We start from the raw sequence: 27757 nt of genomic DNA, 5'->3' as shown, positions 1-27757 counted from the left end.
CATGAGTGCCCAAGATCCTGAGAGGAGAATGAAGGAGAGGGGACTGTGGCATGGCCATCACCCCTGGGGGGTGATTTCTCTCTGTCTCTCTCTTTCTCTCTGTCTTTCTGGTTAGTCCATGCGCCCTATAGCAAAAACCTCCCCCCCAAAAAAAAAAAAGAAAAACAACCTAACGGAGATTTGTTTCTAGCTTTTGACTATTATGTTTATTATGTCAAATAGTGCTACTAATGAACATGTGTTCAGGTTTTTATGTAGACATGCTCTTATTTCTCTGAGATGTACATCTGAGAGTAGGATTGCTAAGTCATGCAATAATCCACATTTAACTTTTCAAGAAACTGCCAGACTTTCAAAGGGCCTGCACTAGTTTACATTCCTACCAGCAATGTAAGAGTTGTGATTTCTCCAGCTCCTCCTCCAACACTTATTATTGTGTCTCTTTTTAATTACAGCTCCCCCTATTGGGTGTGAAGTGGTATCTCATGGGGTTTTGATTTGTATTTTCCTAAAGAAGAGAACATCTTTTTATGTGCTAATATTGTTCCTGCATATTTTTTAAGAAATTTTTGCGTAGGGCACATGTGCTCCCTGGAGAGACAGAGACAGACAGAAACCCAGTTATCACCCCACCACCACCCTGGGGAATGGCTACATAGTAATCCTTTCTCCTCCATTCTCTGCCCGGGATTTTGGGCATGCACACCCCCCCCATGAGTTTTAAGCCACCAGGTTTGAGACTCCGTGGAAGTGCAGGGACATAACCATCACACCATCCGCTGGCCCCGTTCCTGCATATTATCGTTAGACAAATCTTTGCCCCATTTTAAATGGGATTATTTGTCTGTTTATCATTGAGCTGTGGGAGTTTTGATACGTTCCAGTACAAACCCCTTACAATTTGCCACCCTCGTCTCCCATTCCATGGGTTGACTTTACACTTTTTGGAATCATTTGCAACCCGGTTTTTCCTTTTGATGTAGTCCAGCTCCTGCTTGCTGTGTTCTAGGGAAACGTCTAGCCCAGTGTTAAGATATAAGAGTTTTATAGTTGTAGCCATTATTTAGGTCCAAGATACATTTTCAGTTCATTTTCGTTTATGGGGTGGCCTCTTCCCTGTTAATTAAGGCCCTGAGTATTTAATTCACCACTCTGATTTCATTCATCCTGCAGAGTTTAGTACACCCTGGCCATACCCACCCCTTGTGAGAGAGGCCAGAAAATGTGCATTTATGGCATCTGATACTGGGAAGAAAGCCTATTGGGCCATACATAATCTTAGTCTGAATAAGAGGATCCTATTGCTTCCAGAAAGAAAGAAAGAAAGAAAGAAAGAAAGAAAGAAAGAAAGAAAGAAAGAAAGAAAGAAAGAGAGAGAGAGAGAGAGAGAAAGAAAGAAAGTTAGGACGAAGTAAGGAATTAACGAAGGAAGGAAGGAAGGAAAGAAGAAAGAAAGAAAAGAAAAAAGAAAAGGAAAGAAAAAAGGAAAGAAAAGAAAAGAAAAGGAAAGAAAAGAAAAGGAAAGAAAGAAAGAAAAGTTACTTGCCGACTTTCTCCCACGGGTTCACCCACAGGCATTCGCAGGACGGTTTAGGGCGAATCGCCGCAGTCTGCAGCTGTCACTCCCTCGGGGACCCACTCCGCGGGCCCGGGCGGCCCTTTCCCCGCTTCGGGCCAACTGTGGCTCCTGGCGCTTCCCCTTTGCGGGAATGACACGCGCACTTCGCGGGTACTGCGCTTCCCCGGTGGTGCAGGCTGCTTGGGCGCGCCGGGGGGGCCACGGCTCGCGCAGCACCGCGCCCACTCCCGCCCGACCCACCCGTCCCGCGGGGCGATAACCCTGAAGGCGACAGCCCAGTCGGAGCTGCTGAGCGCGATGGCGGTGCCCGGTGCACGAGCCCCGGCCCCAGCGGAGGCACCGCCGCCCCAGCCAGAAGCTCACACCTTGGAGCCGGGTTCGGTGAGCGCAAAGCGAGGGCACATGGGGGCTGGGCAGGTGGAGAGTTGCGGCTGGGAAGCGGGCACTGCGGGCCCAGGGAGCTTGAGGGCATCGCAGCGTAGCCCTTTACCCCGCCGCGGGCAGTGCTGTGGGCCTCAGCCCGAGCCTGCAAGCTTTGTGCACTGCCTAGTGGGGCTGGAAGTGGAGAACTGAGAGGCTGAAGATGCTGATGGGAAACGGGCCTGAACAAGCAAGCTGCCCGCTGGCTTGGTTCAGGCTTGGTTCAAGCAGGCGGCCGGACCGGGCTTCTCTGGTGTCCTGACACCTAGCTAGGGCTCTTGTCCTCCCCAGGGTCCCCTGGGCCCAGGCAGGTACGGCTTCGCGTTTTGTATGAGGAAGCTGCTGTAGGCTTAGCCTCCCTCGAACCCAGGCTTCACCCAGACACCAGGCTGTCCTTTCACTGAGAGGCTGCCCCCAGAAATGACCTTCCTGGCAGCTGTACTGGGGGTGTGGGGGGCGGTACAGGAGGCTGTGGGAGAGGAGTGAGGATCCCTTGGGCTTTCTGTCCCGGGGCCTTGGTTCTGCTGCTTCTTGGGCACCACAGAGCAAAGAATGGTGCTCCCCTCCCCCAATAAAGTGAGATAAGGAGGCCCTGGAGGGCTCTTATTTCTCCAGGAATTAAGAAATTTAGAGTGAGGATGGGACCAGCAGATGGCATAGTGGTTATTGCTGGACTCCTGCATAGTGGGTCGTGGTTGTTTGGGTGCGAGCCCAAGATCCCCAGAGGAGAATGGAGAAAGGATTGCAGTGTGGCCATCCCCCTCGAGGGGGATGATGTTTCACTTTCTGTCTCTGTCTTTCTGTCTCTCTGGTGAGCACACACACCCTATAGCAAAAATCTCTCTTTAAAAAAATGATAAAAGAAATTTGGGGTGAGGTTAACGGCAAGAGGGGAGACCATCGCTGCCAGTGAAGTGCCAGCATGTAGTTTCCATAACAACCCTGGTGGAGTATTATCCTCATTTACCTGCGAGGAAACTGAAGCTCAGCAAGGTGACTTTGGCCTAGGTCACACAGCTAGAAATGACAGATAGTTTGCCTGTAACTTATGCTCAGTCAGCCTGCTAGGACTTCTGACTTAAGTACGTCAAAGTGTCACACTCAGACTCCACGATTGTATCATATCCCTAGTTTCGGCTGTAATTCCTTTCTCGAGTGTCTTCTGTGTTCTAGAAACTTGCTAGGCCCATGCAGGGGGGAATAAGAGGCCCACTATTAGGGAGGGGAGAGTTTTGCCTACGTTGGCTTTTGCCTATTTTTCAAGTTTTCTGGAAGTTAAAATAAGGTCCACACAGACACCAGAAAAGGAGAACACATCCTGCCTTGAGTGTGGTTTTCCCCTGTGAGTAGCAAGCGTGTGCAAATGCGATAACCCTTATCTGGGAGGAGCGTCTCTTTCAAAGAGCCTGCGTGTGGTGTCCCGCAAGATACCAAAATGGGTGAAGTCTCCTCCACTCCCTCCTGTCCCCAAGAAAATGATGAGAAAGGACTCCCAGCGTCTTTTGAAGAAATCGCATTCACACAGTGTCTTCATGGCCATTTACTGCGCCAACAAGCATAATCGAGCACCTACTATATATCCAGCATTGTTCTAGCTACTGGAGACACTATGGTGAATAAAGTTAAAGTCCATGCCCTAGGAGAGAGCTTACATTCTGGTGAGGAGAGGTGGGAAATAAATGAAAATATACCAAGTGGTACGTACAACTGAGACAGACTTGGGTAGTCTGAGAATGCCCGTCTGAGGGGACATTTAAGCTTAGACCTGAATGTCAGGAGTCAGCCCTTCAAAGACATAAAAGAACCTTTCCAGCAAAGGGATGGGAAGTGCAAAGGCCCTGGGGCAGCAACAGACTTGGTCATTTTGAAGACTAGAAAGAAGGCCACCATAGGTAAAGTATTAGAGGACTTTAGGCAAGAGGAAAGAAGAGCTGATTTATATTATAAAAGATCACTGGTTGCTGGGCAGAGACTGGATTGTAGGGAGCAAGAGCCAAGCTGAGAAGCCACTTAGGAGGCTCTCACTGATAGATTAGACAATGAACTAGAAAAAGAATCAGGGATGAGTCCTCAGTTTGTAGCCCAAGCCAATGAGCAGACTGTTGTCCATTCAATACAGCGTCAACAGCAGTGTCAGGAGCGCACTTACACAATGGGATGGATGTCGGGAGCGAGTTTTGACAGTGTTGGCCATGCCAAGCTGAAATGCTTCTCAGGCATCTGGGTGGGGCTGTGAGTACACAGTAGAATATTTGAGTCCAGAATTTGCTGGATGGCTTAGGGCTAGTAATGTATTGTCAGAAAAGTCATGATGTATTTTTCTCATTTTCTGTGCAAAAAATGTGTTGTGATTTTTCCTATGATATAAGTTCTGCGCCCATAAACATTACTTTATTTCAGTGATGGGCTAGTAAACAGTACAGGGGGAAGTCCTGGTTTGTAATGTTTGTTGTTGATTTCTTGGGTGGTGGAGCTGATTTCAGGCTGCCAGTGGTTCAACAACTAGTTTGCAAAAGCCTTGAATATTTAACAGGCAGCTCTGAGAGCCACTGCCTCATCTACTCATCCAACAACTGTGTGAAGTTGGCAGAGGTGTTACATTTGACAGATGAGGAAAACAAGGTTTATTTAAGATCAAGTGATTGGGACGAATAGATGGCATAATGGCTATGTCACTGGACTCCCATGTAGTCGACTGTGGTTCAAGTCCTGGACCTGGTGGCTTAAACACACACCGGGCATGTGTGCGTGCATGCCCAGGATCCCAAGAAGAGAATGGAGGAGAAGGGATTGCGGCGTGGCCATCCCCCCTGGGGGGTGATTTCTCACTTTCTGTCTCTCTCTGTCTTTCTGGCGAGCACACACACCCTATAGCAAGAACCTCTCCAAAAAAAAAAAAAAAAATCAAGTGATTTATTCAAGATCACATGGAGGAAGTGGCCAAGAAGGCACTCAATCCCACTCTGGCTTACAGACAGTAAATGAAAGCAAACTGCAGTGAGCATGGTGGAAAAAACAGGCAGAGCTTTGCCCCAGAAACATTTAGAAGTTATGTGTTAGGATCTTGTTCTTCTCTCTCTCTCTCTCTCTTTTTTTTTTTTCTATCTGACTTCCTCTTAGGATGGTTTGGAGGCAAGATGTGGCTGAGAGGTTGCTGGGAGAACCCTCAAGACACCATAGGGACCTCGGGGGATGCTTGTGGAAGTCATGGGGAGGTGAGGGGGGTTGTTTGTGAGGGGAGGGGCTTGTTCCTGTGTCTCCCCAGGACAGCAGAGCTGGACGTGTCTCGTTCTGTACGAAGGTGTGCTATGGCATTGGTGGGGTCCCCAACCAGGTGGCTTCCAGTGCCACAGCCTTTTACCTGCAGCTCTTCCTGCTTGATGTGGCACAGGTGAGTGTGGGCAGCAGCCCAGGGTCCCCTGGCCCACAGCTTCTTTGGTGTGTCTCGTCCTTCCACCCCCACCATCTTGGTACACAGCACTTCTGACCCAAGCCTGATGAAAAAAGCCAGCTGCTGTTGAGGGCAGCCTCCTAAAGGGTGTCTTCGCAGCCTGTCTGTGGTGGGCAACTGAGAAACAATGTGATTGCCCAACAGAATAGAAGCAGTTGGGTAAGCAAGTCATTCCATATCCACATAATGAACGGTTGTGCAGTCATTCTAAGAATGAGCTCTATCGTTGACTTGGAAGGATTTCCTTAATGGACTGTCACTTAAGTAGAGCTCCTTTTGGGGGCCAGCATGTGGTGTGGTGGTTAAGGCACTGGATTCCCATGTATGTGGCCAACCATGATTCAAGCCCAGATCTGACAGCTTGAGAATCACACAGGACACGTTATACGTGTGTGCCCAAAATCCCAAGAGAACAGAAGAGAAGGGATTGCAGGATGGCCATCCCTTAGAGGGGCTGGTCTCTCACTTTCTCTGTCTCTCTCTCGTGCACACATATGCCTTATAGCAAAAACCTTTTTTAAAAAAGTTTATTTTGGGGGCTAGTATATAAAATGATCCCATCTTAGCAAAACAAAGACACTTTACATGTATGTGTGTGCATGGGTGCATGCACGTGTGCCGTACAGGATTATGAGCACGGAGGAACCATACACGGGTACTCCCCAAGCTCTTAATCTTGGCTATAGGAGAGGATGGTGGGGGATAGACGGTAAGCAAAAACAAAACTTATAATAAGGTATCCATGATTTGTTTGAATGACACTGATATACTTTTGGAGAGGTTTTTTTTTTGTTGCGTTGTGTTTTGTTTTGTTTTGTTTGCTATAGGGCATGTGCGCTCTCCAGAAGGACAGAGAGAGAAAGACAGAAAGTGAGAAATCACCCCCCAAGGGGGATGGCCATGCCACAATCCCTTCCCCTTCATTCTCCTCTCGGGATCTTGGGCACTCACACACGCACACATGCCTGGCATGAGTTTAAGCCACCGAATCCAGGACTCAAACCACAGTCAACTACATGGGAGTTCAGCGACATAGCCATTACGCTAACTACTGGTCCCAACACTGATATACTTTCATTGCATAAAACTAAAATGCACATAAAAGCGTGAGAGGATGTTCATCAAAATGCTTCTGGCAGTTGTCCCAGGACAGTGGGTTTTCAGATGAGCTGTGCTTTCTGTTTTTCTGTACTATCTGAATGCTTTTCTAGCAAGTGTGTCAACGTATGTTGTCGGAAAAGCCAATAAAACACTTCCATTGTGAAACAAAATGTCTGCCTCTGTCAGCCTAGGCGCCCCCTTTTTACCCTGAGCCATCCCCAGATGAAGTCCCTCAGGTCTTCTCTAAGACTCCAAGAGTGACTGGCCAGGAGTGTGTCACAGTACAGCTCCCTCCCCACCCCTTCTCACAGGTACAGCTTCTGGACTGAGAAGAGGCTGACTCGCCCTTTACACTGTGTCTCTAGGCCGAGCCAGGTTCCCAGGCCTCCCTATGGTGGGCCAGAACATCTGGATACCCTCTCTGATCCTGCCAGGCCATGGCTACTGACAACCGTCCCCCCACTCCTTTCAGATCCCTGCTGCCCAGGTGTCACTTGTCCTGTTTGGAGGGAAAGTGTCTGGGGCGGCTGCTGACCCTGTGGCTGGGTTCTTCATTAACAGAAGCAGAAGGACAGGTTCTGGACGACTCATGCCCTGGTGAGCAGCCCATGGTCCCCAAGATCCAGCCACCTACCCCCAGCCCTGAGGTCACAATGCATGTCACAGACCTGCTTCTTAGTGGGAAGTCTGGATGGTTAGAGGCTAAGACTGGGCAGTGCAGTAGGTGCCAAGGGCACTGGGCTGGGTCAGACTGTGACCCATGTGGTAAGAGACATTCTTAGGGACTGTCCCTCCCAGATAGCACAAAGCTGGACAAGGCCTCCAAGACTCCTAGACCTGGCCTTTGGTTCTAAGTGTGGTCAGGCTGGGCTAGAGGTCACAGAAGGTCTCACAGAGGAAACACAACTTACTTGTGCTCTGGTCCTTAACAAAGGGAATGGCACCACTGAGCCTAAGTGCCCCAGCCAAGTCTTGGCAGCAAATGGCCCTCAACCCCCACTACCTTCTTCACTTCTGACCAGCCACTTTCCTCCTCCCTCCATCGCTCTCCCCCAAGAGTGAGGGCTTCTCAAAGGACAGAGGGGGCAATGTTGCTCCAGGCTGGGCCCTTCGGTACCCCCTGCCCTGGTGCTCTGGGCGCCCCCCCTCAGCTGTACCTCTGCAGGGTGCTGGGCTGCATGCCCTTCATCACCGTGGCCTACTTCTTCCTGTGGTTCCTGCCACCCTTCACCAGCCTGCGTGGCCTCTGGTACACCACCTTCTACTGCCTGTTCCAGGCTCTGGCCACGGTAAGCAGGTGGCCCCCCTACCTGGTCATGACTGGTGAACCTCACAGCTGCTGGCTACTCTGAAGTGTGGAGGGAACTCTGACCCCACCTGTCCCCCAGGATCTGGAAATCTACCACTAGTTCTCACCTGCCCCTTGCTCTGGGCTTCAAGTGACAACCAGGGTGGCTGCAGGCCATAGCTGGGCAGTGGGCACTGCCCTAAGCTCTGCTGGCTGCTTCAGTTCTTCCAGGTGCCCTACACTGCCCTCACCATGCTCCTGACCCCAAGCTCCAGGGAGAGGGACTCTGTCACTGCCTACCGTGAGTGCCACCTGTAGGGGTTGGGCTGGAGGGCGATGCCACTGGGACCCCGTACCCTGCCTGCTCGGTCATTTTGCACAGTGTCCTGTCTCCAGGGATGACCATGGAGATGGCAGGGACGCTGATGGGGGCCACAGTCCATGGGCTCATCGTGTCTGGTGCCCATCGGCCACACAGGTGCGAGGACACTGCAACTCCGGGGCCAGTCTCCATCTCACCGGACGCGGTAAGTGCCTGGAATGCCCTCTGTGAGGTGACCTCATTCCTCTAGAAGGCAGTCCTTCTCCTCACCTCTTCCTAGTCTTTGGGGGGCTTGTGGAGCAAGACCCACCATTCTCCTCTAGTTCAGCCAGTCTCCCGGATTTCTTCTAGACCTGAACCAAAACAGCAGATGGGCAGGCCTCCTGGAGGGGGAGGCAGGGCCACAGGCAGGGGTAGGAAGGGGCCCTTGGGGCAGGGAGAGGGGCAGAGGAGGGTTTGGTGTCCTTGAGGAGCTCCGAGTAAAGCCCTTCCTATTACCTCTGCCCCCATCCCTACCCAGGCTTCCCCCATCCAGAGGTAAAACCGGGGAGAGCCCCCTTCCTCTCCTCAGAGCAGGGCCTTCAGCAATGAGCTCGACACACCAACTTTACCATCGAGTTTATCTTCTCCTTTTGTTTTTTCATTCAGCAAATGGCATCATTATCCCCTAGGGCCCTGAGTCCTCCTTCACTCCTCCCTGTGTCTCAACCCTCCAGCCTATTACCAAACTGTGTCCACTGTGACCCAGAACGGTCCAGAATCTGTTGAGCTGCTGTGCAGCACACTGCTATCGCCCAGCCCCAGGCCCCTCCTAGCCAGTTCCCGCACAAAAGGGAGACATTTGAAAGGAATTTGAACATGCATGCCCTCACCTTCAGGACTTGGCCAAGGCCACCCCTGCCCAGGTTTGGCTGTGAGCCTCTCAATGTTCTCTGTGCCCTTCTGAATGTACCTTTTAAAAAATTTTTCTCTCTCTTTTTTTATTGCCAGAGGGCACCTCTGCTCACAAGAGTGTGACGGGGAGAAAGCAATCCCCAAAGGGGAGTGATCACATCACAATCTCTTCACTTCTCCATCCTGTTGAGATTTGGGGTATATGCATATACACCTTGTGTATGATTTTTTTAAAGCGATTTTTGCTACAGGGCATATACACTTGCTGGAAAGAGAGACAGAGACAGAAAGCGAGAAATCGCCCCCCAGGGGGATGACCACACCACAATCCCTTCCCCTCTGTTCTCCTCTTGGGATCTTGGGCACGCACACACACACACGCCCAGAATGAGTTTCAAGCCACCAGGTTTGGGACTCAAACCATGATTGGCCAAGTGGGAGTCTAGCGACATAACCACTATGCTATCTGCTGGCCCCACTAGTGCATTTTTCTTTTCTATTTTTTTAGAGAGATTTTTGCTATAGGGTACATGCAGTCACTGGAGAGACAGACAGACAGAAAGCGAGAAATAACCCCCTCCCAGGGGGGTGGGCATGCCACAATCCCTTCTCCTCCATTCTTCTGGATTTTGGGCACATATGCACATGTGCTTGGCGTGAGTTTTAAGCCAGTGGGTCCAGGACTCAAACTGCAGTCAACTATGGGAATCCAGTGATTTAACCATTATATCATCTGCTGGTCTCAACTAAATACTTTTCTTTTTTCCTTTTCTAGTGTGTTTTTCAAGCAGTTGGGGCTGGTATTCAAACCATGGTTGGGAATATGGGATCTGGCTTCCTAATCACTAGGCTACAGGGCTGGCCCTGCTTGTTCTTAAATTAATAAATCTTTTAGATTTGCAAAAAGGTATAAAGCTGATTCTCAGAGAGTGTCCCCAGACCAACAGCATAGTATCACTTGGGAGCCTGTTAGAAAGGCAGATTCTCAGGACCAGGAGATGGCGTAGTAGTTATGTCTGGGCACAGTAGTTATGTCGCTGGACTCCCACATGACCAAATGCAGAGGCTTGGAACTCACACCCAGAGAAGAACGGAGGAGAAGGGACTGCGGTATGGTCATTTCCCTGTGGCAGGGAGTTGGGTGGTGGGGGGGAGAAGGGCAGGTGATTTCTCGCTTTCTGTCTCTCCGTCTCTGTCTGGCAAGCACACGTGTCCTATAGGAAAAAATCTCTCTCTAAAAAAAAAAAAAAGAAGAAGAAAGAAAGGTAGAAGAAGAAGAAAAAAGAAAGGTAGTTTCTCTTGGTCAAGCCTATGGTGTGTTTAAGGCAGCTGGATCCCAGATGGCTGACTGAGCACAGGTGATGCCCACAACCTGGTGGCTTAAGAAACATGTCAGGTGTATCATATACTTAGTCTTGTTTATGTTCATTCCATTCGTATATCTTTGTTCTATTTATTTTATTCTCATCCTAGAGTAGGATTTTTATTCTTTTAACTGTGTACCTAATGTGTATACAATAAAAATGTGTATAATGAAAAAATAAAAGAAAGAAACATGCCAGGTGGGTCAGCAGATGGAATAGTGGTTAAAATGCATATTCCCGGGACCAGCAGATAGCGTAATGGTTACATTGCTGGGCTCACACAAGTCCCAGACCCAGTGGCTTAAAACTCATGTGGGCAAGTTCTTGCTTTGTCTCTCTATATCTCTCTGTCTCTCTGACAAGTACATGTGCCCTATAGCAAAAATCTCTAAAAAAAAAAAAAAAAAAATGCTGGATTCCCATATGGCGGGCCACAATTCAAGTCACAGATCCTGCAACTTGAAAATCATACCAGGCACTGGGACCAGCAGTTGGCATAATGACTTTGTCGCTGGACTCCCATGTAGTCGACCACGGTTCGTGTCCTGGACCTGGCAGCTTAAACTCAAACCGGGCGCGTGTGCATGCATGCCCAAGATCCCGAGAGGAGAATGGAGGAGAAAGGATTGTGGCATGGCCGTCCACCCTGGGGAGTGATTTCTCGCTTTCTGTCTCTCTGTCTCTCTTTCTGGTTAGCGCACGCACCCTAGAGCAAAAATCCTCTCCAAAAAGAAAAGAAAATCATACCAGGCACAAATGCATGTGTGCCCAAAATCCCAGAATGAGAATGGAGAAGAGACTGTGACATGGCCATCCCCCTTGAGGGGAGATTTCTCACTTTCCCTCTCTCTGTGTCTGGCAAGTGCATGTGCCCTATGACCAAAAAAAACAAAAGGAAAAAGAAATACACCAGGCATGCCAGGCATGTGTGCATATGTGCCCAAAATTCCAAAAGGAGGGACAAGTAGAGGAGAAGGAATTGCAATAGCAAGACCGTGTCCCATGGGGGTGCTTTCTCAATTTTCCTCTCTCTTTCGCATGTGCATCCTGGCAAAAATTAAAAAGAAAGGAAGGAAGAAGAAAAAGAAAAAAAAAGAGAGCAAGCCAAATTCTCAGCCTTCTGATTCACAAATTTGGGGATGGGGCCCAGCAATCTACTTGAACAAGCCCTCCAGGGATTCTGACCGCTGTTTGAGAATCAGCTATACAACCTGCCTGTGTGTAGTACAGAATGAACATCCAGGGCCTCAGTGAGAGTGGAGAAGGCAGTCTCCCCTTCCACTCAGCCCACAGCTCCAGCCAATGGACTGTAGTCTCCAGTGTTGGAATTGAGCCCACCAGATCAGGACTGGTGAGGCCCCTGCGCAGTGGCCTGAGTCCACCATGGCACTGCCAGTGTAGGGTCAGCAAACCTTGCTCTGTTGGGCTTTCCCTGCACCCACACTCATGCCTCTCCACACCCCCTTCCCAATACCACCCAGTGCTGATGGAGAAGAGATGGGAAGGAGCCCTTGCTAGCTCACACTCCACTGTCTCATCAGACTTCACTTAAAAAATAAAATTCATAAATAAAATTACCAAGAACTTCATGACAGTGGCAGCAGAATATTAAAACCCCAGTGCAGCACCCTTCTGAGCACAAGGCCCAGGGCCTCCACGCAGATGATACCCTGAAACCCACCACCCACCCTGAGCCTGCCCTCCTCTTTCCTCCCCTCCCTAAAGGTAACCTGCCCTGACCTGGCAGCCTGCCACACCCATGCATGTCTTTCTTTATATGCAGTTTTATGGTATCTTTTTCCCCGAATGACAGGTGGCACTATTGTTCTCAATTCCTCTGGGTCTTAGTATGATCTCATGTCTGCGGGCGGCTCTGTCTTCCTTCCCACACCCGAGCCCCTTACTGTGGATGGACAGGGGTCGGTTACTCATCATTGCGACCTCAGGGTCTAGCCTGCAGAAGTTGGCAGCAGTAAATGTTTTCCTAATAAAAGGAGTGGAAATGCACTCTGCCTCCAGCAGCATGGACACCCTCTTTCCACGCATAAGGCATGGAGTCTCCAAAGGGGTGTGTGGGGGGACATTCTGAGCCCTCAGATCTCCTTGTCCTTCTGGAGTGAGTGGGCTTGGGATGAGGCCCCTCTGCTCCCATTGGGAGGTACTCCTGCCATGCTCCTAGGGGTCACTACCACCATGGGTTGGAGACATCCCCCCACCCCAGCTCTGTCCTGTCCCACAGACTCGCCTCTACTCGATTGCAGCCGCCGTGGTTGCGGTGACTTACCCTGTGTGCAGCAGTCTGCTCTGCCTAGGAGTGAAGGAGCAGCCAGGTATGGGGGTGTGTAGTGCACGGGAAGCTGCGGATGGGGACGGGACCCCTCTTGGGGGTGGGGTTCAGCTTTGAACTCTGCCAAGCCAGGTGTCACCTTTCTGTGTTACAGACCCCTCTGCCCCATCATCAGGCCAAGGCCTGAGCTTCTTGGCTGGACTGATCCTCACTGCCCGGCACCCGCCCTACCTGAAGCTGGTGGTCTCCTTCCTGTTCATCTCAGCTGCTGTCCAGGTACCTCTGGCCAGCTGACCCTACTCATTTGGCTCTGGGGTCAGGGTTGTCTCCTGGTCCCACGGCATCAGAGTGGGGCTTGAGTTTGACAGGGAGAGACCCAAGACTAGTACGTGGCCCAGAGAGGTTGGACTGGGATAAAGCCCAAAGTAGGGTCTGTGGGACTGCCCTCAAGGTCTCTACCCTAGGAAGCTGATGGTATCTCAAGTTGGCTGAAATTTAGCCAAGTCATCCTGATCTTAGCCGTCTAAGTGGTGAGAGGGTAGGCTGGGAATGGTGCTTATGTCTGCACAGGGGTAAGTGTCCTTGGGGGCGAGGCGACTGCATGATATAGTGGCAGTAACCCACGTTTACAGTCCCAGTGGAGAGGCCAGACGGGAGACCCTGTGTTGGCCTTGACTTCTGAGGTTCTGCCATTCCCTGCACACACACTTCCTATCCCATGTTGCAGGTGGAGCAGAGCTACCTGGTGCTGTTCTGTACACACGCCTCCCGGCTACACGACCATGTTCAGAGCCTGGTGCTGACCATCCTGGTGAGGAGGCATGGGATGGCAGAAGCCAGGTTATTGGGAACCTGCATTAGGGACACATGTGGTCCTTGATGCAACACCTATGGCCAGAGTTCTGGTGGGTTGAAATTCTAGACTCTGCTGTGGTCATCACATGCATTCTGGTATAGGGTGGAATTAGGACCAGGGTCATGGAGTTGAAAGTCACTGGTTCAAATCAGGGCAGGGTTGAGGTCAGGACTTTGAGATCCTGGGTAGGCACTGGCAGCATGTCCCTGGTGTGATGCCATCTGCTACAGGTCTCGGCTGTGCTGAGCACCCCACTATGGGAGTGGGTTCTCCAGCGATTTGGGAAGAGGACCTCAGCCTTCGGGATCTGTGTGAGTGAAGCAGGAGGCAAGGCCTGGGGGGTGGCTTAGGGATGGTGTGGGGGGAGGTGACATGGAGCCTGAGCCTCCTGAGTCAGCAGGGGGATCTGTGTTCACTTGCCTTCCGGGCCTGGCACAGGCTATGTGTAGGAGTCAAGGGTGAAAGGCAGAGGGTATGGGAATAAATGAGCAAGCCCCTGGAGTAGGTGGAGGGCCACTAGTGTGTCTGTCTCCCCAGCTGATGGTGCCCTTTGCAATCTTGCTGGCTGCTGTGCCCACAGCCCCCGTGGCCTACGTTGTGGCCTTTGTATCCGGCATGAGCATTGCAGTGTCCCTGCTGCTACCCTGGTAGGCTGGGTGAGGGGAAGGGGGCATGGGAGCCTCATGTGCTTCCATGGTGGGTATCTCATTCTTCAGGTCAACCTGCCATACTAAGTCTCCATGCCCGGCCTGGGCAGGAGATGGAGGCTGCCAGCTCCATCCTTGGAGCCCTCCTAAGAGGGTCCCTGAAGAGGATTGGTGGGAGGTGTGGGATACAAGCTGCTTATTCCTGGCTCTCTGTAGGCCAGTTCTGCTCCCAGAGAGCAGGACCCAGGGTGAATCTGACTTGGTCTCTGTGCCCAGAGTGCTCACAGGCTGCTGGTCATCGAGGAGATAAAGGGATAACTCCATGCAGTCCCCTCGCCCTGCCAGGTCCATGCTGCCAGACGTGGTAGATGACTTCCAGCTACAACATCAGCAGCACGGCCCAGGCCTGGAGACCATCTTCTATTCATCCTACGTCTTCTTCACCAAGCTTTCAGGCGCAGGCGCCCTGGGCATCTCCACCCTCAGTCTGGAGTGAGGCTCAGGGATGGGTATACCAAGGGCATAAAGACTAGTGGGAAAGAGGTGGGAGAGAGGGCAAAGCCCCCCACCCTACCCAGCCAGGGGTCACCCATGAGTCAGGTCCAAGCTCTGCTCTATGGAGACTGCGAGGAACCACCTTCCCCAGGTTTCTCTGTGCATGTGACTGAGAGGGCCCTTTCTTTTTCTTTTTTTGGAGAGGTTTTTGCTATAGGGCACGTGCACTCACCAGAAAAAGAGAGAGACAGACAGAAAGCGAGAAATCACCCCCAGGGGGGATGGCCACGCTGCAATCCCTTCTCCTCCATTCTCCTTTCAGGATCTTGGGCACTCATGCACATGCGCCTGGCGTGAGTTTAAGCCACCAGGTCTGGGACTCGAACCGTGGTAGACTACATGGGAGTACAGCGACATGGTTGTGGCCTTTGTATCCGGCATGAGCATTGCAGTGTCCCTGCTGCTACCCTGGTAGGCTGGGTGAGGGGAAGGGGGCATGGGAGCCTCATGTGCTTCCATGGTGGGTATCTCATTCTTCAGGTCAACCTGCCATACTAAGTCTCCATGCCCGGCCTGGGCAGGAGATGGAGGCTGCCAGCTCCATCCTTGGAGCCCTCCTAAGAGGGTCCCTGAAGAGGATTGGTGGGAGGTGTGGGATACAAGCTGCTTATTCCTGGCTCTCTGTAGGCCAGTTCTGCTCCCAGAGAGCAGGACCCAGGGTGAATCTGACTTGGTCTCTGTGCCCAGAGTGCTCACAGGCTGCTGGTCATCGAGGAGATAAAGGGATAACTCCATGCAGTCCCCTCGCCCTGCCAGGTCCATGCTGCCAGACGTGGTAGATGACTTCCAGCTACAACATCAGCAGCACGGCCCAGGCCTGGAGACCATCTTCTATTCATCCTACGTCTTCTTCACCAAGCTTTCAGGCGCAGGCGCCCTGGGCATCTCCACCCTCAGTCTGGAGTGAGGCTCAGGGATGGGTATACCAAGGGCATAAAGACTAGTGGGAAAGAGGTGGGAGAGAGGGCAAAGCCCCCCACCCTACCCAGCCAGGGGTCACCCATGAGTCAGGTCCAAGCTCTGCTCTATGGAGACTGCGAGGAACCACCTTCCCCAGGTTTCTCTGTGCATGTGACTGAGAGGGCCCTTTCTTTTTCTTTTTTTGGAGAGGTTTTTGCTATAGGGCACGTGCACTCACCAGAAAAAGAGAGAGACAGACAGAAAGCGAGAAATCACCCCCAGGGGGGATGGCCACGCTGCAATCCCTTCTCCTCCATTCTCCTTTCAGGATCTTGGGCACTCATGCACATGCGCCTGGCGTGAGTTTAAGCCACCAGGTCTGGGACTCGAACCGTGGTAGACTACATGGGAGTACAGCGACATGGCCATTATGCTAACTGCTGGTCCCAAGAGGGCCCTTTCTTAGGGGCTGTACCCCTTCTGAAGCCCCAGCTCTCCATTCTCAGTTCTCTCTGAGAATTCCTTGGTCAGCCATCCCCTTGCCACTCCCCTTCACCACAATTAGGTTGATCTGGTCAAGAAACAAAGTCCAAGTTTCAGCAAGAGTGAAAGGGGGGTATCTGACCCCTCCACCCAGGGAGCCAGGCTTGGCAGGCCCTGGCCTGGACAGACAGGTGGTGTTTCTGCAGGTTTGCAGGTTATAAGGCAGGAGCCTGCCAGCAGGCCGAGGAAGTGGTGGTGACCCTCAAGGTCCTCATTGGTGCCGTGCCCACCTGCATGATCCTCACTGGGCTGTGCATCCTCATGGTCGGGGTCGGCCCTGTGCCAAAGGTGCCACACCAGGACGCCTCCCGTCAGCTGAGCCTTCGGAGGTGGGCACCCCACACACATGCATCTCCAAGGGGAGGGCTACAGACACCAGGGAGGCAGTGGACATGTGCTGATGTGGGCATGACCAACGGCAGCCTGCAGGCCTCCCTGCTGTTACCCCACAGAACAGCCATGCCTTGGGAGGCTCTCTCCCTAGCTTGCATGCAGTCGTTTCCTCCTGGATTTTCTTCTACTAGTATGGCCACCCTTTCTCAGGCTTCTTCCTCTGACTACTTGTCACATGGTGGCATGCGAGGGCTCCCTTTCTGCTCCCCTATTCGCTCTCTGCTATTTTTGTCAGTGGCCCCCTGGGTACCTCCCCGATCTGCCTGACTGCCAGCACCTCATACCTGGCCACTCTTAAACCTGCTCCTCACCCTGGATTTCCCCCAAGTTCCAGATCCACGCATCATGTTCTCCTGTGGATGTTTCCATCTGATATGCCATGAGCATGCATTCCACCTCAGTGAATCCTAAACTCAACGCACTGGCTTCCCCATGGGTTCCTCCTCCTGTGTCCCTGTCTCCACCCTGGGAATGGCACCACCTTGGGGCTGAAACCTGAGGGTCTCTCGGTCTTCCCTCCCACACACTGTACTGAGCAGCTGGCCTCGTTCTTCCCCTACCAGAGCACACATCCCGCTGCATAGGGAGGATCTGCTCACTGTGGTTTCCCAGTAGACTATGGGCACACTGAAGGCTGGGCTGTGTTTTATTAGTTTTGTACCCCAAGAACCCAGCACAGAGCTCAAGACCAAGTAGGTTCTCTGAGAATACATGTATAGTAGCAACACACCTGGTCTGCAGACATTCCCACACACGCGGACAGCTAGACACAGAGATGTGACACATGCACACACACAGGGTCACATGGGATGGGCAGCGAGTGGCACCGCCTTCATCAGCCCCTCACTCAGTGCTGATGACCTCACTCTTCAGCAGAGGAATACTGAGATCAAGCTTTACACTTCAGGGAATGGATGAGGAGTTGCTTGATGGGACAAGAAGGAACAGGGTTGTAGCTTTAATGGGCTACGAAGGTGGGGAACTGCTGGGAAGATAAGGAACAGCCACTGTAACTTCCTTTGGGTCTGTGGCAGGACAGACACCCACCCCCAAACATCCTTCTCCTTGGCTTCTGCCCCTTCCAACAGGAGGACCAGCTACAGCCTCGCTTAAGTTCAAGACAACTGCTGTGAACTGGAGCAGGAGCCAGTGTCTTCTGGGCCCGAAGTCCCTCTCCTCAGCCCTTCAGCACTCCTACCCAGCAGTTTAGCACATGGCCTTTTTCTCTGGGATGTGGAGCCTTTCGTAATGTCTCCTGAAAGGACTGACTTGGGCTCCAGGACCCTTCTTTGCACTTCTTGCCTACTGACCATAGACCATCTTGGATAGGCCTGTGCCAACTATGCCAGCAACAGGCAACTTCTGACCCTGAGAGCATGCCAATGACAGCTATTTCTGGTAAAAGGAAGCCCCTACTCAGCCTGGCCCATAGACTCCCTAGAGGAACACCAACTGCTCAGATTGCAAAGCCTTCTTGATGGGACAAACGCCCAAGCCTCCTGTTTGTCCCGAGGCTCCCATGGCCACCTGCTGAAGACACAAAGAAGCTGGGAACCACCACAAGAATGGCAGAGTGGGTCAGGTGGGCATGCCTTGGATGTACAATAAGAGCCACACAGATCCAGGGAGACCAGCAGGCCCCAGAGAAAGCGGACAGTGGTGGGGATGCGGAGAAGACGGAACAGGGGCAAGGCTCTAGAGGCAGCTCAGGCCTCCCCTCTGGTCACAGAGGTCAAGGACACTCTGCTTTTGGCTGAGACTGATATTGAGTCACCACCGAAAACAAAAGTGGTTTATGTGGAAATATTTTCCTAAGATGTTGTCTTATAAAAGCATGGGAACTATAGTTTCCTAGAGGCCATGTGTAGGATGGAAAGATTCACTGAGGCTTATTTTCTCAAAACAAAGTAAAGGGTTTACTTGTCAAATCTATAGAAAGACTGTGAACAGCCCTTCTGTCCACCTCCCAGAATCTCTTGAGGTGGGGGGAGATGCTTGACATCACTGAACCTGGCTGGCTATGTTGCCCCATCTGTATGTCCCAGCCTTGCATCTCCTTAGATTGGGAACACCATGTGAAAGGCATGGAAGACACCATGTCTTCCTTTAGAAGATACCCAGCAGAGACTCCAGAACAGCCCAGGGTAGTAGGCCACAGTGGCTCATGCAGGTTGGGGTCTGGAGAGGGGTAGGGAAATCCACGGGGACCTGATGTCCCAGCAACTTCTACCAAAAGAAGGCTGGGCACATAAATAGGGGACTTAGATGTACAAACTCAGCCCCACATTTACCCCAGCCCTTCCCTAACTCTGTTCCCCCGTCAATAGGGTCAGCTCTCTTGAGCCCAGGGCCTAGGGCTAGGCCCTCTTCCACCTTTTTTTAATAGAAATTATTTAATTTTATTTATTCATTCATTCATTTATTTTAATTTGACCAGAAAGAGACACATAGAAAGAAAAGGGTAAAGTGAGAAAGCAAGCCACCAGATCCAGGACTTGAACTGTGATCAGCCATGTGGGGTATCCAGCGCCTTAACCACCACATCACCTGCTGGCCCCTTCCACCTCCTTTTTAGACCTTCAGCTACCTGTTAGGTGTGAGACCCGAGGCTCACAGCTCAGACTCACACTCCAATATGAAGTGTTCCTCAAAGCTCTAATCATCTCCCTTCCTCCATAGACTGTAGGATAAGAATGAACTGACCTCACCTCCCAGTTTCAGTGAGAGCACAGGGTCTGACCTGGTCTGGCTAATGCCTCATCTCTGGCCCTTGTGGCACTGACAGGAGCACCTGATCCTCAAGATCACAGGGCACAGAGAAAGAACTGGGCTCATCTTCTCTGCATTTCTTTATTCCGGAAGTTATTAAAAGAAAGCCCTGGGACCAGCAGTTAGCGTAATGGCTATCTCCCTGGACTCCCATGTAGTTGACCGCAGTTTGAGTCCTGGACCCGGTGGCTTAAACTCACGCTGGACACGTGTGCGTGTGTGCCCAAGATCCAGAGAGGAGAATGGAGGAGGAGGGACTGCGTTGTAGCCATCCCCCCTGGGGGGTGATTTCTCGCTTTCTGTCTCTCTGTCTCTTTCTGGCGAGCACACATGCCCTATAGCAAAAAAAAAAAAAAAAAAGAAAAGAAAAGAAAAGGAAGCCCTGCCTGTCTCTTCCCTGCTAGGCACAGATATAGACAAACACACACACTACTGGAAACAAGAGAGAACAGTTTTTCTCTCTGTTTCCAACTGGCAAGGGTACTTGCCGGAAAGGACAAGGAAGAGGGAGAAAGTACACCCACAGTGGGATGTGGTAACACTGCAATCTCTTTTCCTCCTTTTCTCCATCTGGTTAGGATTTGAGGCCCACACACTCAGAATGTTTTTTGTTTTTATTTGTTTGTTTGTTTTTAAGATCTTTTGCCATAGGGCACATGCACTTCCAGAGAGACACAGAGATAGTGAGAAGGAAAGTAAGAAATCACCCCCCCACCCAGGGGGAATGGCCATGCTGCAATCCCTTCTCCTCCTGAGATTTTGCGCATGCATGTACACACACCCAGAACAATTTTTAAGCCACTGGGTCTAGGACTTGAACCATGGTCAGCTATGTGGGAGTCCAGCGCCTTAACCACTATGTCATCTGCTGGTCCTGCAACATGTTTCTCAAGGCCTGGGGCCAGGACTTGAACCATGTGGTCGGCTGTGTGGAATACAACTCCCTTAACCACCAGACCACAGGGCCAACCCTGGAAGAGTTTATTATTGACTGTGCAGAGACAATACTTGGCAAGACAGAGGCAAGGTTAAGTTTCTACTATGCCATCAAGTTATGAAAATGCTTTGAAAACCTGGGCAATGCGGTAAAGTCAGAAGCTTATGCCAAATTCTGTGTTCTCCATATACTTCCTGGGAGTGCAGTTGTGGAAGCAGGTTCTACAGAACAAAGGCAGCTGCAGGAGGCCCATCACTGGGGCTCAAAGGCTAGATCTCAGAGAAAGGGAGATACCATGGCTGCAGAGATACCCCATTTCTCCCTTGCAGCACTAGGAAGTAGTTATTATTCTCACTGTCAAATGAGGAAACAGGCTTCGAGAGATTAACTTACTCAAGGTTAGCTAATGATGGAAAGGGGTCTAGAATCCAAGGTGGCCTAACTTCAAAATTGGTAGAGATATCCAGTGATTAAAAAATATGTTGAGGGACCAGCAAATGGCATAATGGCTACATTGCTGGACTCCCATGTAGTCGACCACAGTTTGAATCCCAGACCACCATGGTGGCTTAAACTCACATTGGGCATGTGTGCGTGCATGCCCAAGATCATGAGAGGAGAATGGAGGACAAAGGATTGCGGTGTGGTCATTCCCCCTGGGAGGTGATTTCTTGCTTTCTGTCTCTGTCTCTCTCCGCCTTTCTGGTAAGCGCGTGCACCCTGTAACAAAAATAAATAAATAAATAAACTCTCAAAAAAAAAAAAAAGTGTTGAAAGGTGGGACCAGCAGGTGACATGGTGTTTAAAGGCTCTGGACTCCCATATGGCCAACCATAGTTTGATTCCCTCACCTTGCAGCTTGCTTTCTCACTTTCTCTCTCTTTCTCACTCTGTCTCTCTCTGGTCAAATTAAAATAAATAAAGTTAAATAAAATAATTATTTTAAAAAAATATGTTGAAAGGGTCAGTCCCTGGCCTAGTAGCTAAGGGAACTGGATTCTGTATGGTCAACTGTGTGATTTGAGTCCCAGCTGCTTGAAAACACACCAGGCATGTGTGCATGCATGCCAAAATCTCAGAAGGAGAGGGTAATGGAGAGGGAACTGAGGCGTGACCATTCCCCATGGGGAATGCTTTCTCCTTCTCCCTCTCTCTTTGACTCTGGTGAGCCTATGTGCTTTGTTGCTTTTGTTTTTTAATTTAAAAAAAGGGGAGGGGCAAGCAGGTAGCATGATGGTTAAGGTGCTGGACACTCCCACACGGTCGACCATGGTTTGAGTCCAGAACCTGGTGGCTTGCTTGCTCTCTCTCTCTCTCTCTCTCTCTGTCTGTCTTTCTCTGTCTTTCTCTCTGTGTGTGTATGTGTGTTTCTCTGGTCAAATTAAAACAAATGAATAAATGAATAAAATTAAATAAAATAATTCTTTAAAAAAAAGTTGGAGGAATGGGAGTCAGCTTCTTGGCACAGTGGTCATCAGATCACACATGGTGACCACTGTTCCAACTCCTGGTCTGGTCAGCCCGAGATATGCCAGGCATGCAGGAGAGTACTCAAGATCTGATGGGCTAGAGAACTGAAAGAGGGGGAATCCAGCATGACCAGACCTGTGGAGGGTGCAACCTCTCTCTCTCTCTCTCTCACTCTCACATGCATGCATTCTATCGTGAGTAAAGAGGAAAAAAAGACAAAAATGCAAAAGATAAAACTTCCATGAAAGGGAAGATGGGTAAATGTGATTTCATTAAAATTAAAAATGATTGTACAAAAAAAAAAGAAAGAAAAAATCATGAACTTCATGAAGATACTAGCAACATATATTAATGACATTTAGAATATATAAAGAATCCGGGACCAGCAGTTGGCATAACCGTTATGTTGCTGGACTCCCATGTAGTCAACCATGGTTCGAGTCCAGGACACGGTGGCTTAAACTCACACCAGGTGCGTATGTGTGTGTGCCCATCCCCCCTGGGGGTGATTTCTCGCTTTCTGTCTCTCTGTTTCTCTCTGTCTTTCTGGCAAGCACACGCGCTGTATAGCAAAAACCTCTCCAAAAATATTTTTTAATTAAAAACAAAAAAGAATATATAAAGAATCCTCCCAACTCAACATGAAAAAGATCACCTAATAGACAAATGACATGCATATTTGAGTAAATGACACAAACAGGCATTTTGCAAAAGAAAACTCAAATGGCCAATAAACATATGAAATAATCCTTAAATACCCATTGCTGGTCTGAAAGTAAAAAATGAGATCACAGAAAGATAACACCTAAGACTACTAGACTGTCAAAAATTAAGAAGCACTGGGGCCGGCAGTTAGTGTAATGGCTATGTCGCTGGACTCCCACGTAGTCGACCGTGGTTCGAGTCCCGGACCCGGTGGCTTTAAACTCACGCCGGGCGTGTGTGCGTGCGTGCCCAAGATCCCGAGAGGAGAGTGGAGGAGAAGGGATTGCGGAGTGACCATCCCCTCTGGGGGGTGATTTCTCGCTTACTGTCTCTCTGTCTCTCTCTGTCTGGCAAGCAAAAACCTCTCCAAAAAAAAAAAAAAAATTAAGAAGCACTGAGTATGCAGCTAGGAGCTCTGATACACTATTAACAGTTTTGTGAGTAAAACATGATCTAACCACCTTAGAACATAATTTGGTATTATCTCATAAAGTTAATCTTATATACACTCTGTGATCCAACTATAGCATTTCCAGGTAAAAGATCTTAGACTTTTCAAACACTTGCATCACGAGACATTTACAAGAATATTCAAAGCAATATTGCTTGTAATTTTAAAAACAAAACCATAAAACAACCTGAATGTCTATAGTGGGAATATGGATAACCATTTGCAATTCAAAACAGTGAAAGTAACAGAACACACACACACACACACACACACACACAGCAAGGATGAATCTTAAAATCGACTGAATAGAAGCAAGTCACAGAAAACTATATACAATATAATACCATTTATATAAAGCTCAAAATCAAGCAAAAACAAATGTTATACTGTTTAGGTCAATGCATATAGGAGATTTCAAAAAGTTTGTGGAAAAATGGAATTAAAATATAAGTTAATTTAGGTACAAAAATTTTGAAGTCCATGTTTAATTTTTTTCAAAATACATTTTCCATGAGTTATTTTAAAGTTCCTAGTATATGGTGGTGAAATTCTTTTTATTTATTTATTTTTGGTGGTAAAGTTTATTCATCTTTTTCTTCCATGACAGACAGAGATGTACCTCTGACAGGGTCTTAATACCACAAACAGCAGGCTCAGTGAGGTCCTGAGATTCCAACCCAGGACTTTCCCCATGTGAATCCAGCTGCATTACTGCTGTGCTACCACCTGGCCCTGAAATATTTACTTATTTATTTATTATATTTTTTAGGTTTTTGCCACAGGGCTCTGTGTGGTTGCTAGAGAGAGATGGGGAGAGGGAAAGTGAGAAATCACTCCCAGGAAGATGGCCATGCCACAATCCCTTCTCTTCCATTCTCCTTTCAGGATTTTGGGCACACACGTGTGCGTGTGTGCCCAAATATTTTAGCCTAATAAGTATGATATTTTAGCCTAATAAGTATAATAAACTGGTACCTGTTAGAACCAACATTCAGTGAAATTTCCAACTTTTTAAAATATTTCCTCTCCAGATTCTATGCTGGTTTTTAGAACTTGCAAGAAGGAAAAACAAAAATACTGGGGTGATTTTCAAACTACCACATCCAGGGCTCAAACTGAGGTTGGCCATGTGGGAGTCCAACACCTTAACTACTATGCCCCCTGAAACTCTTTTTTTAAAAGGAAAAAAAAGGATTGAAAAAATGATAAGTATGACAATGAAGATACTAGTTAAATCTGGAATGGAGCTATGGAGACAGGATTAAAGAGGGATATACAGGGAAGTTAAACTATTTCTGGTAATATTCTGGTTCTTAAGCTGAAGTTAGGTGGTGTGTGTTTTATTTTATTTATTTTTTTAAAGAGATTTTTCCATTAGGGCATGTGTGCTCACTAGAGAGAGACAGAGTCAGTGAGAAGGAAAGTGAGAAATCTCCCCACAACGGGGATGGCCATGCCACCATCCCTTCTCCTCCATTCTCTTCCTGGGATCTTGGGCACGTACACACTTAAACCTAGCTTAATTTTCAAGCTACCCAGTCTGAGATTCAAACCGTGGTTGGCCATGTAGGAGTTCAGTGATGTTACCACTATGTCACCTGCTGGTCCCGAGTGTTTCATTTTATTATTAAGCCTCCCTATACTCTATGTGTGTGTATATGTATATGCATATATGGCACATATCAAATATATATGTATGTGTATGTGAGTGTGTATACATATAGGTCTGTGCATATATGTACATGTGTATATATAGACACACATACGGCATATATCAAGTATCACTCATTCAAAATTTAGAAGAACTTGGGTGCAAAGAAAAACATCTGGATGCAGAATGGGATTTGTACATAATAATTCTCTTTCTGTAAAATATTTTCAATATAACATTAAATAATAATTTAAGGAATTTAGCTCTCCTCTCCCTGTCTCCAAAGTCAATAAAAACTTAATTATCTTCTATCATTTCAATGACTATAATAATAACGGAGGCCAAAGAAACATCTTTTGTATGAGAGTTGTCACAGAATGAGATTTGTTATAAAGAAACAATCAAATTCTGGACTGCCTTCCAGAAGAAGAAATACAAAGACAACACACAGATATAAAATCAAGAACATTTCTCTATACTGGAAATAACCCAAAAAGAACACCACCAAAATATTAAAAATGGTCACAACCACCATTAGTGATTTTATTGAAGGATTTGGGCTTGAGAAATGTGATTATAACATACATCCTGAGCCACCCACACTGCTCTTAATTGAGGGCTCCCTAGTTTCCCTCTGCAATAGTTGTGGTTTCATCACACCCCAGACACTCTCTTCGCAAATGGAGCCAACCCTCAGACTGTCCTCAGCTGCCACTCTCCGGCAGCTGATAACAGACAAGTAGCCTCCACTTCCATTACCCCAGCAGCTGTCTGATGCATTTGAACCACAAAATGGGCCCTTGCTTCCTTCCTAGCCAAGCTCCATCTTCATAAACTGTAACATACAGGAGTCCCCAAGGGCACAAAACATCTTCTTTCCAGATAATTTTAAAAGAAAGTGTAGGGGTGGGGGGAAGCATATGCACTAATGGCACAGCGAAGGCTGAGACAATGTACCTGCAGATGTGCTCTATCTAGCCACGCACTGATCACTTTGTTATGCCGCATCATTGAAACTGGTGATTCTGTCTGGAGGCAGCGAGAAGCGGTGTGTTCATCTGAAGGGAATCAGAGCTCTTTCCTGATATTTTAGCTAATAAGTATGATAATCTGGTACCTGTTAGAACCAAGATTCAGTGAAATTTCCAACTTTTTAAAATACTTCCTCTCCAGATTCTATGCTGGTTTTTAGAACTTGCAAGAAGGAAAAACAAACACACTAAAATTAAAGTGACAAATCAACAGAGTTGACTACTGAGAGAAAAATAGATCATTTTTATTATTTATTTTTTAGAAAGTATTTCTGGAAGAAAATTATGAGTGACAGTAGCACAGTATCATGCTTTGGACCTGGTCTGTGCTTGAGATTGTAATAATAAGATCATTACAAGTTCAGGAAGTCCAGAAGGGCCAAATCATATTTCATTCATAACTTGTCCAGGGCCAGTTTTTACATTTTTTAGAGGTATCTTGACCTTTGTTGGTCATAATGTTTTTAAAGCCACAAGGGTTAGGTTTAAATCCTGGGAGGTCTGGCTAACTTCAGAACTCTTTCTTTTCCAGGTAGCCCTGGAATCAAGTCAATTGTTTTTGTCTTCCTTTAGTTCTACTGATTTCTGGTGGTTTGAGATTTTATAAGATATGCTGGAGCATATGCTCTCCAGCAGTGCTCCTTACTCTCATCTTCAAGCCAAGAGAAAGATCTGTAACAATGCAGAGGTATCTTCTAAGTGCTCCTAAGACAGCTTTAACACAGCTTTGGGCAAGGAACAGAAAGTCTCAGAGAAACCATAAAACACAATCCATATGGTACCACACCATTGTTTTGTTCTGGGAATTCTGCCCTTAGACAAAACCACAGATCCACGAATACATCAACAACCACTTTCTGAGCCATGTAACAAAGACTGAGCTCTGGTACAGAGCAGTGGGTCTCAGCCCAGGAGAAAGGGAAAAAGAGGTAGAACCACTAAGACAAGCACTGTCTCCAAGTGATGGCGTAAACTGCACTGGTGACAGTCCACAGTGGAAAGCAGACCTTGCTTGCATGGTCTCATCTGAAAAGCTATGCAGAAGATATTCTACAAAACTGTCTACATAGGAGAACGGCCAGTGGTACCTGAACTTTGGGCAGTTAGGTCTCTTAAGACTTTAGAAGAAACAGGATCCAGACTGTGAGAAAGGGAGTCATTGAAGACAGCTGACCTGGACAGGCTGCCATCTCTGATGATTATTTCCTGTGCAGCCGTGAAAATTAATGGGATAAAGCCCTCACTGTCAGCAGAAAGGAGGATCCAGTGGGAGCCTGCAAAGTAAAATAAACATATAGGCAACGTAGGATATCTTATGTTATTAATATAAATATGAAAAAGGAAAATACAACTACAAATAACGTTTTCAGTTGAAGAATATAGTATTTGATACTTAGAACCTGATCACCATAAGATTTTAGAGGAGATAGAAGGACTGCGTATTACTTAGGGTCAGTTTAAATATGGCAGGAAGTGGATGTTGATTACTTATTGCCACCCAAGGTGGTCAGTTAGGCACAGTTAAGGGATGTACATTTTCACCCAGGCTACACATTTATCACTTAGTGCTATGCACGTGAGCTGCCTGTTATGTGCATGCATGCACATGTATATTAGAGGTTGTATATGGAGGATCCCTATCTTATTTACATGGCGTTCACCAGTTTCTCCAGAAACAATATGAAGCTGACAACAGCTACTTTATGAGTAACTTTCTTTATCCCGTAGATCCATGCCAACCTCTAGATGCCCAACGTGGCTGAGCTGACTAGAACTAGAGTAGCCTAGATAATACTGAGTGGTTTGCCCTGAGGTAACCTCAGGGCCACTAGCCTAACATATGCCCGGATCTTCTCTGGCTCTTTCAAGTCTAATACAGCTCACATTTTGACCCTGTGATTTCATTTCTGAAAATTTACACTCCCAAAAATAAACATACAAAATATGCAGAGAGGTTTCTTTTTAAATTAGTGTTATTTATAGTGGTGAAAAATTGGAAACAACTTAAATGTCAAAGAAAATATGGCAAAGGAAAATATGGTATATCTCAGAATAGAATACTAACCCCAGCCATTAAAAATGACAGTTCTGGGGACCAGAAGTTAGCGTAATGGCTATGTCGCTGTACTTCCACGTAGTCAAC

The 27757-nt window shown here is 48.4% G+C and overlaps 2 protein-coding genes across 6 annotated transcripts in view; one reads left to right on the top strand and one right to left on the bottom strand.

Moving 5' to 3' along the window:
* The first annotated feature begins 1795 nt into the window (after positions 1-1795).
* On the top strand, positions 1796-19568 carry MFSD2B (MFSD2 lysolipid transporter B, sphingolipid). 4 transcript variants are annotated; one of them, XM_027767946.1, is made up of 14 exons: positions 1796-1960; positions 5265-5390; positions 7024-7148; positions 7717-7840; positions 8062-8140; positions 8236-8366; positions 12659-12749; positions 12861-12982; positions 13434-13517; positions 13793-13873; positions 14100-14209; positions 14555-14701; positions 16354-16536; positions 17689-19568. In XM_027767946.1, the coding sequence occupies exons 1-14, from the start codon at positions 1877-1879 to the stop codon at positions 17711-17713; spliced, it is 1512 nt and encodes a 503-aa protein (XP_027623747.1). In that variant the 5' UTR covers positions 1796-1876; the 3' UTR covers positions 17714-19568. The 4 variants fall into 4 exon arrangements, with proteins under 4 accessions (XP_027623747.1, XP_027623744.1, XP_027623746.1 ...); XM_027767943.1 differs by lacking the exon at positions 14555-14701; XM_027767945.1 differs by lacking the exons at positions 5265-5390; positions 14555-14701.
* Positions 19569-25830: 6262 nt separating this feature from the next.
* The window catches only part of WDCP (WD repeat and coiled coil containing), a 29245-nt gene continuing 27318 nt past the window's right edge, over positions 25831-27757 (bottom strand). The window contains exon 4 of one of the 2 annotated variants that reach the window (XM_006167655.3): positions 25831-26888. In XM_006167655.3, the coding sequence (XP_006167717.1) occupies positions 26677-26888 (212 nt within the window). In that variant the 3' untranslated portion in view covers positions 25831-26676. The remainder of the gene's footprint in view (positions 26889-27757) is intronic. The other variant, XM_006167656.2, reaches the window with a different exon arrangement.

Source organism: Tupaia chinensis, unplaced genomic scaffold (assembly GCF_000334495.1).
Source record: "Tupaia chinensis unplaced genomic scaffold, TupChi_1.0 Scaffold144952_1, whole genome shotgun sequence".
In the NCBI taxonomy this organism is placed as follows: domain Eukaryota; kingdom Metazoa; phylum Chordata; class Mammalia; order Scandentia; family Tupaiidae; genus Tupaia; species Tupaia belangeri.
The sequence above is the reverse complement of the archived record's forward strand: the minus strand, read 5'-3'. Positions and strand labels throughout refer to the sequence as shown.

Excerpts from the sequence above, each read along its gene's own strand:
- MFSD2B (XM_027767946.1), top strand. The coding sequence starts at position 1,877 with ATGGCGGTGCCCGGTGCACGAGCCCCGGCCCCAGCGGAGGCACCGCCG. Across the intron at positions 8,367-12,658 it reads TCTCCATCTCACCGGACGCG|ACTCGCCTCTACTCGATTGC; the intron begins GTAAGTGCCTGG and ends CCTGTCCCACAG. Across the intron at positions 16,537-17,688 it reads CGTCAGCTGAGCCTTCGGAG|GAGGACCAGCTACAGCCTCG; the intron begins GTGGGCACCCCA and ends CCCTTCCAACAG.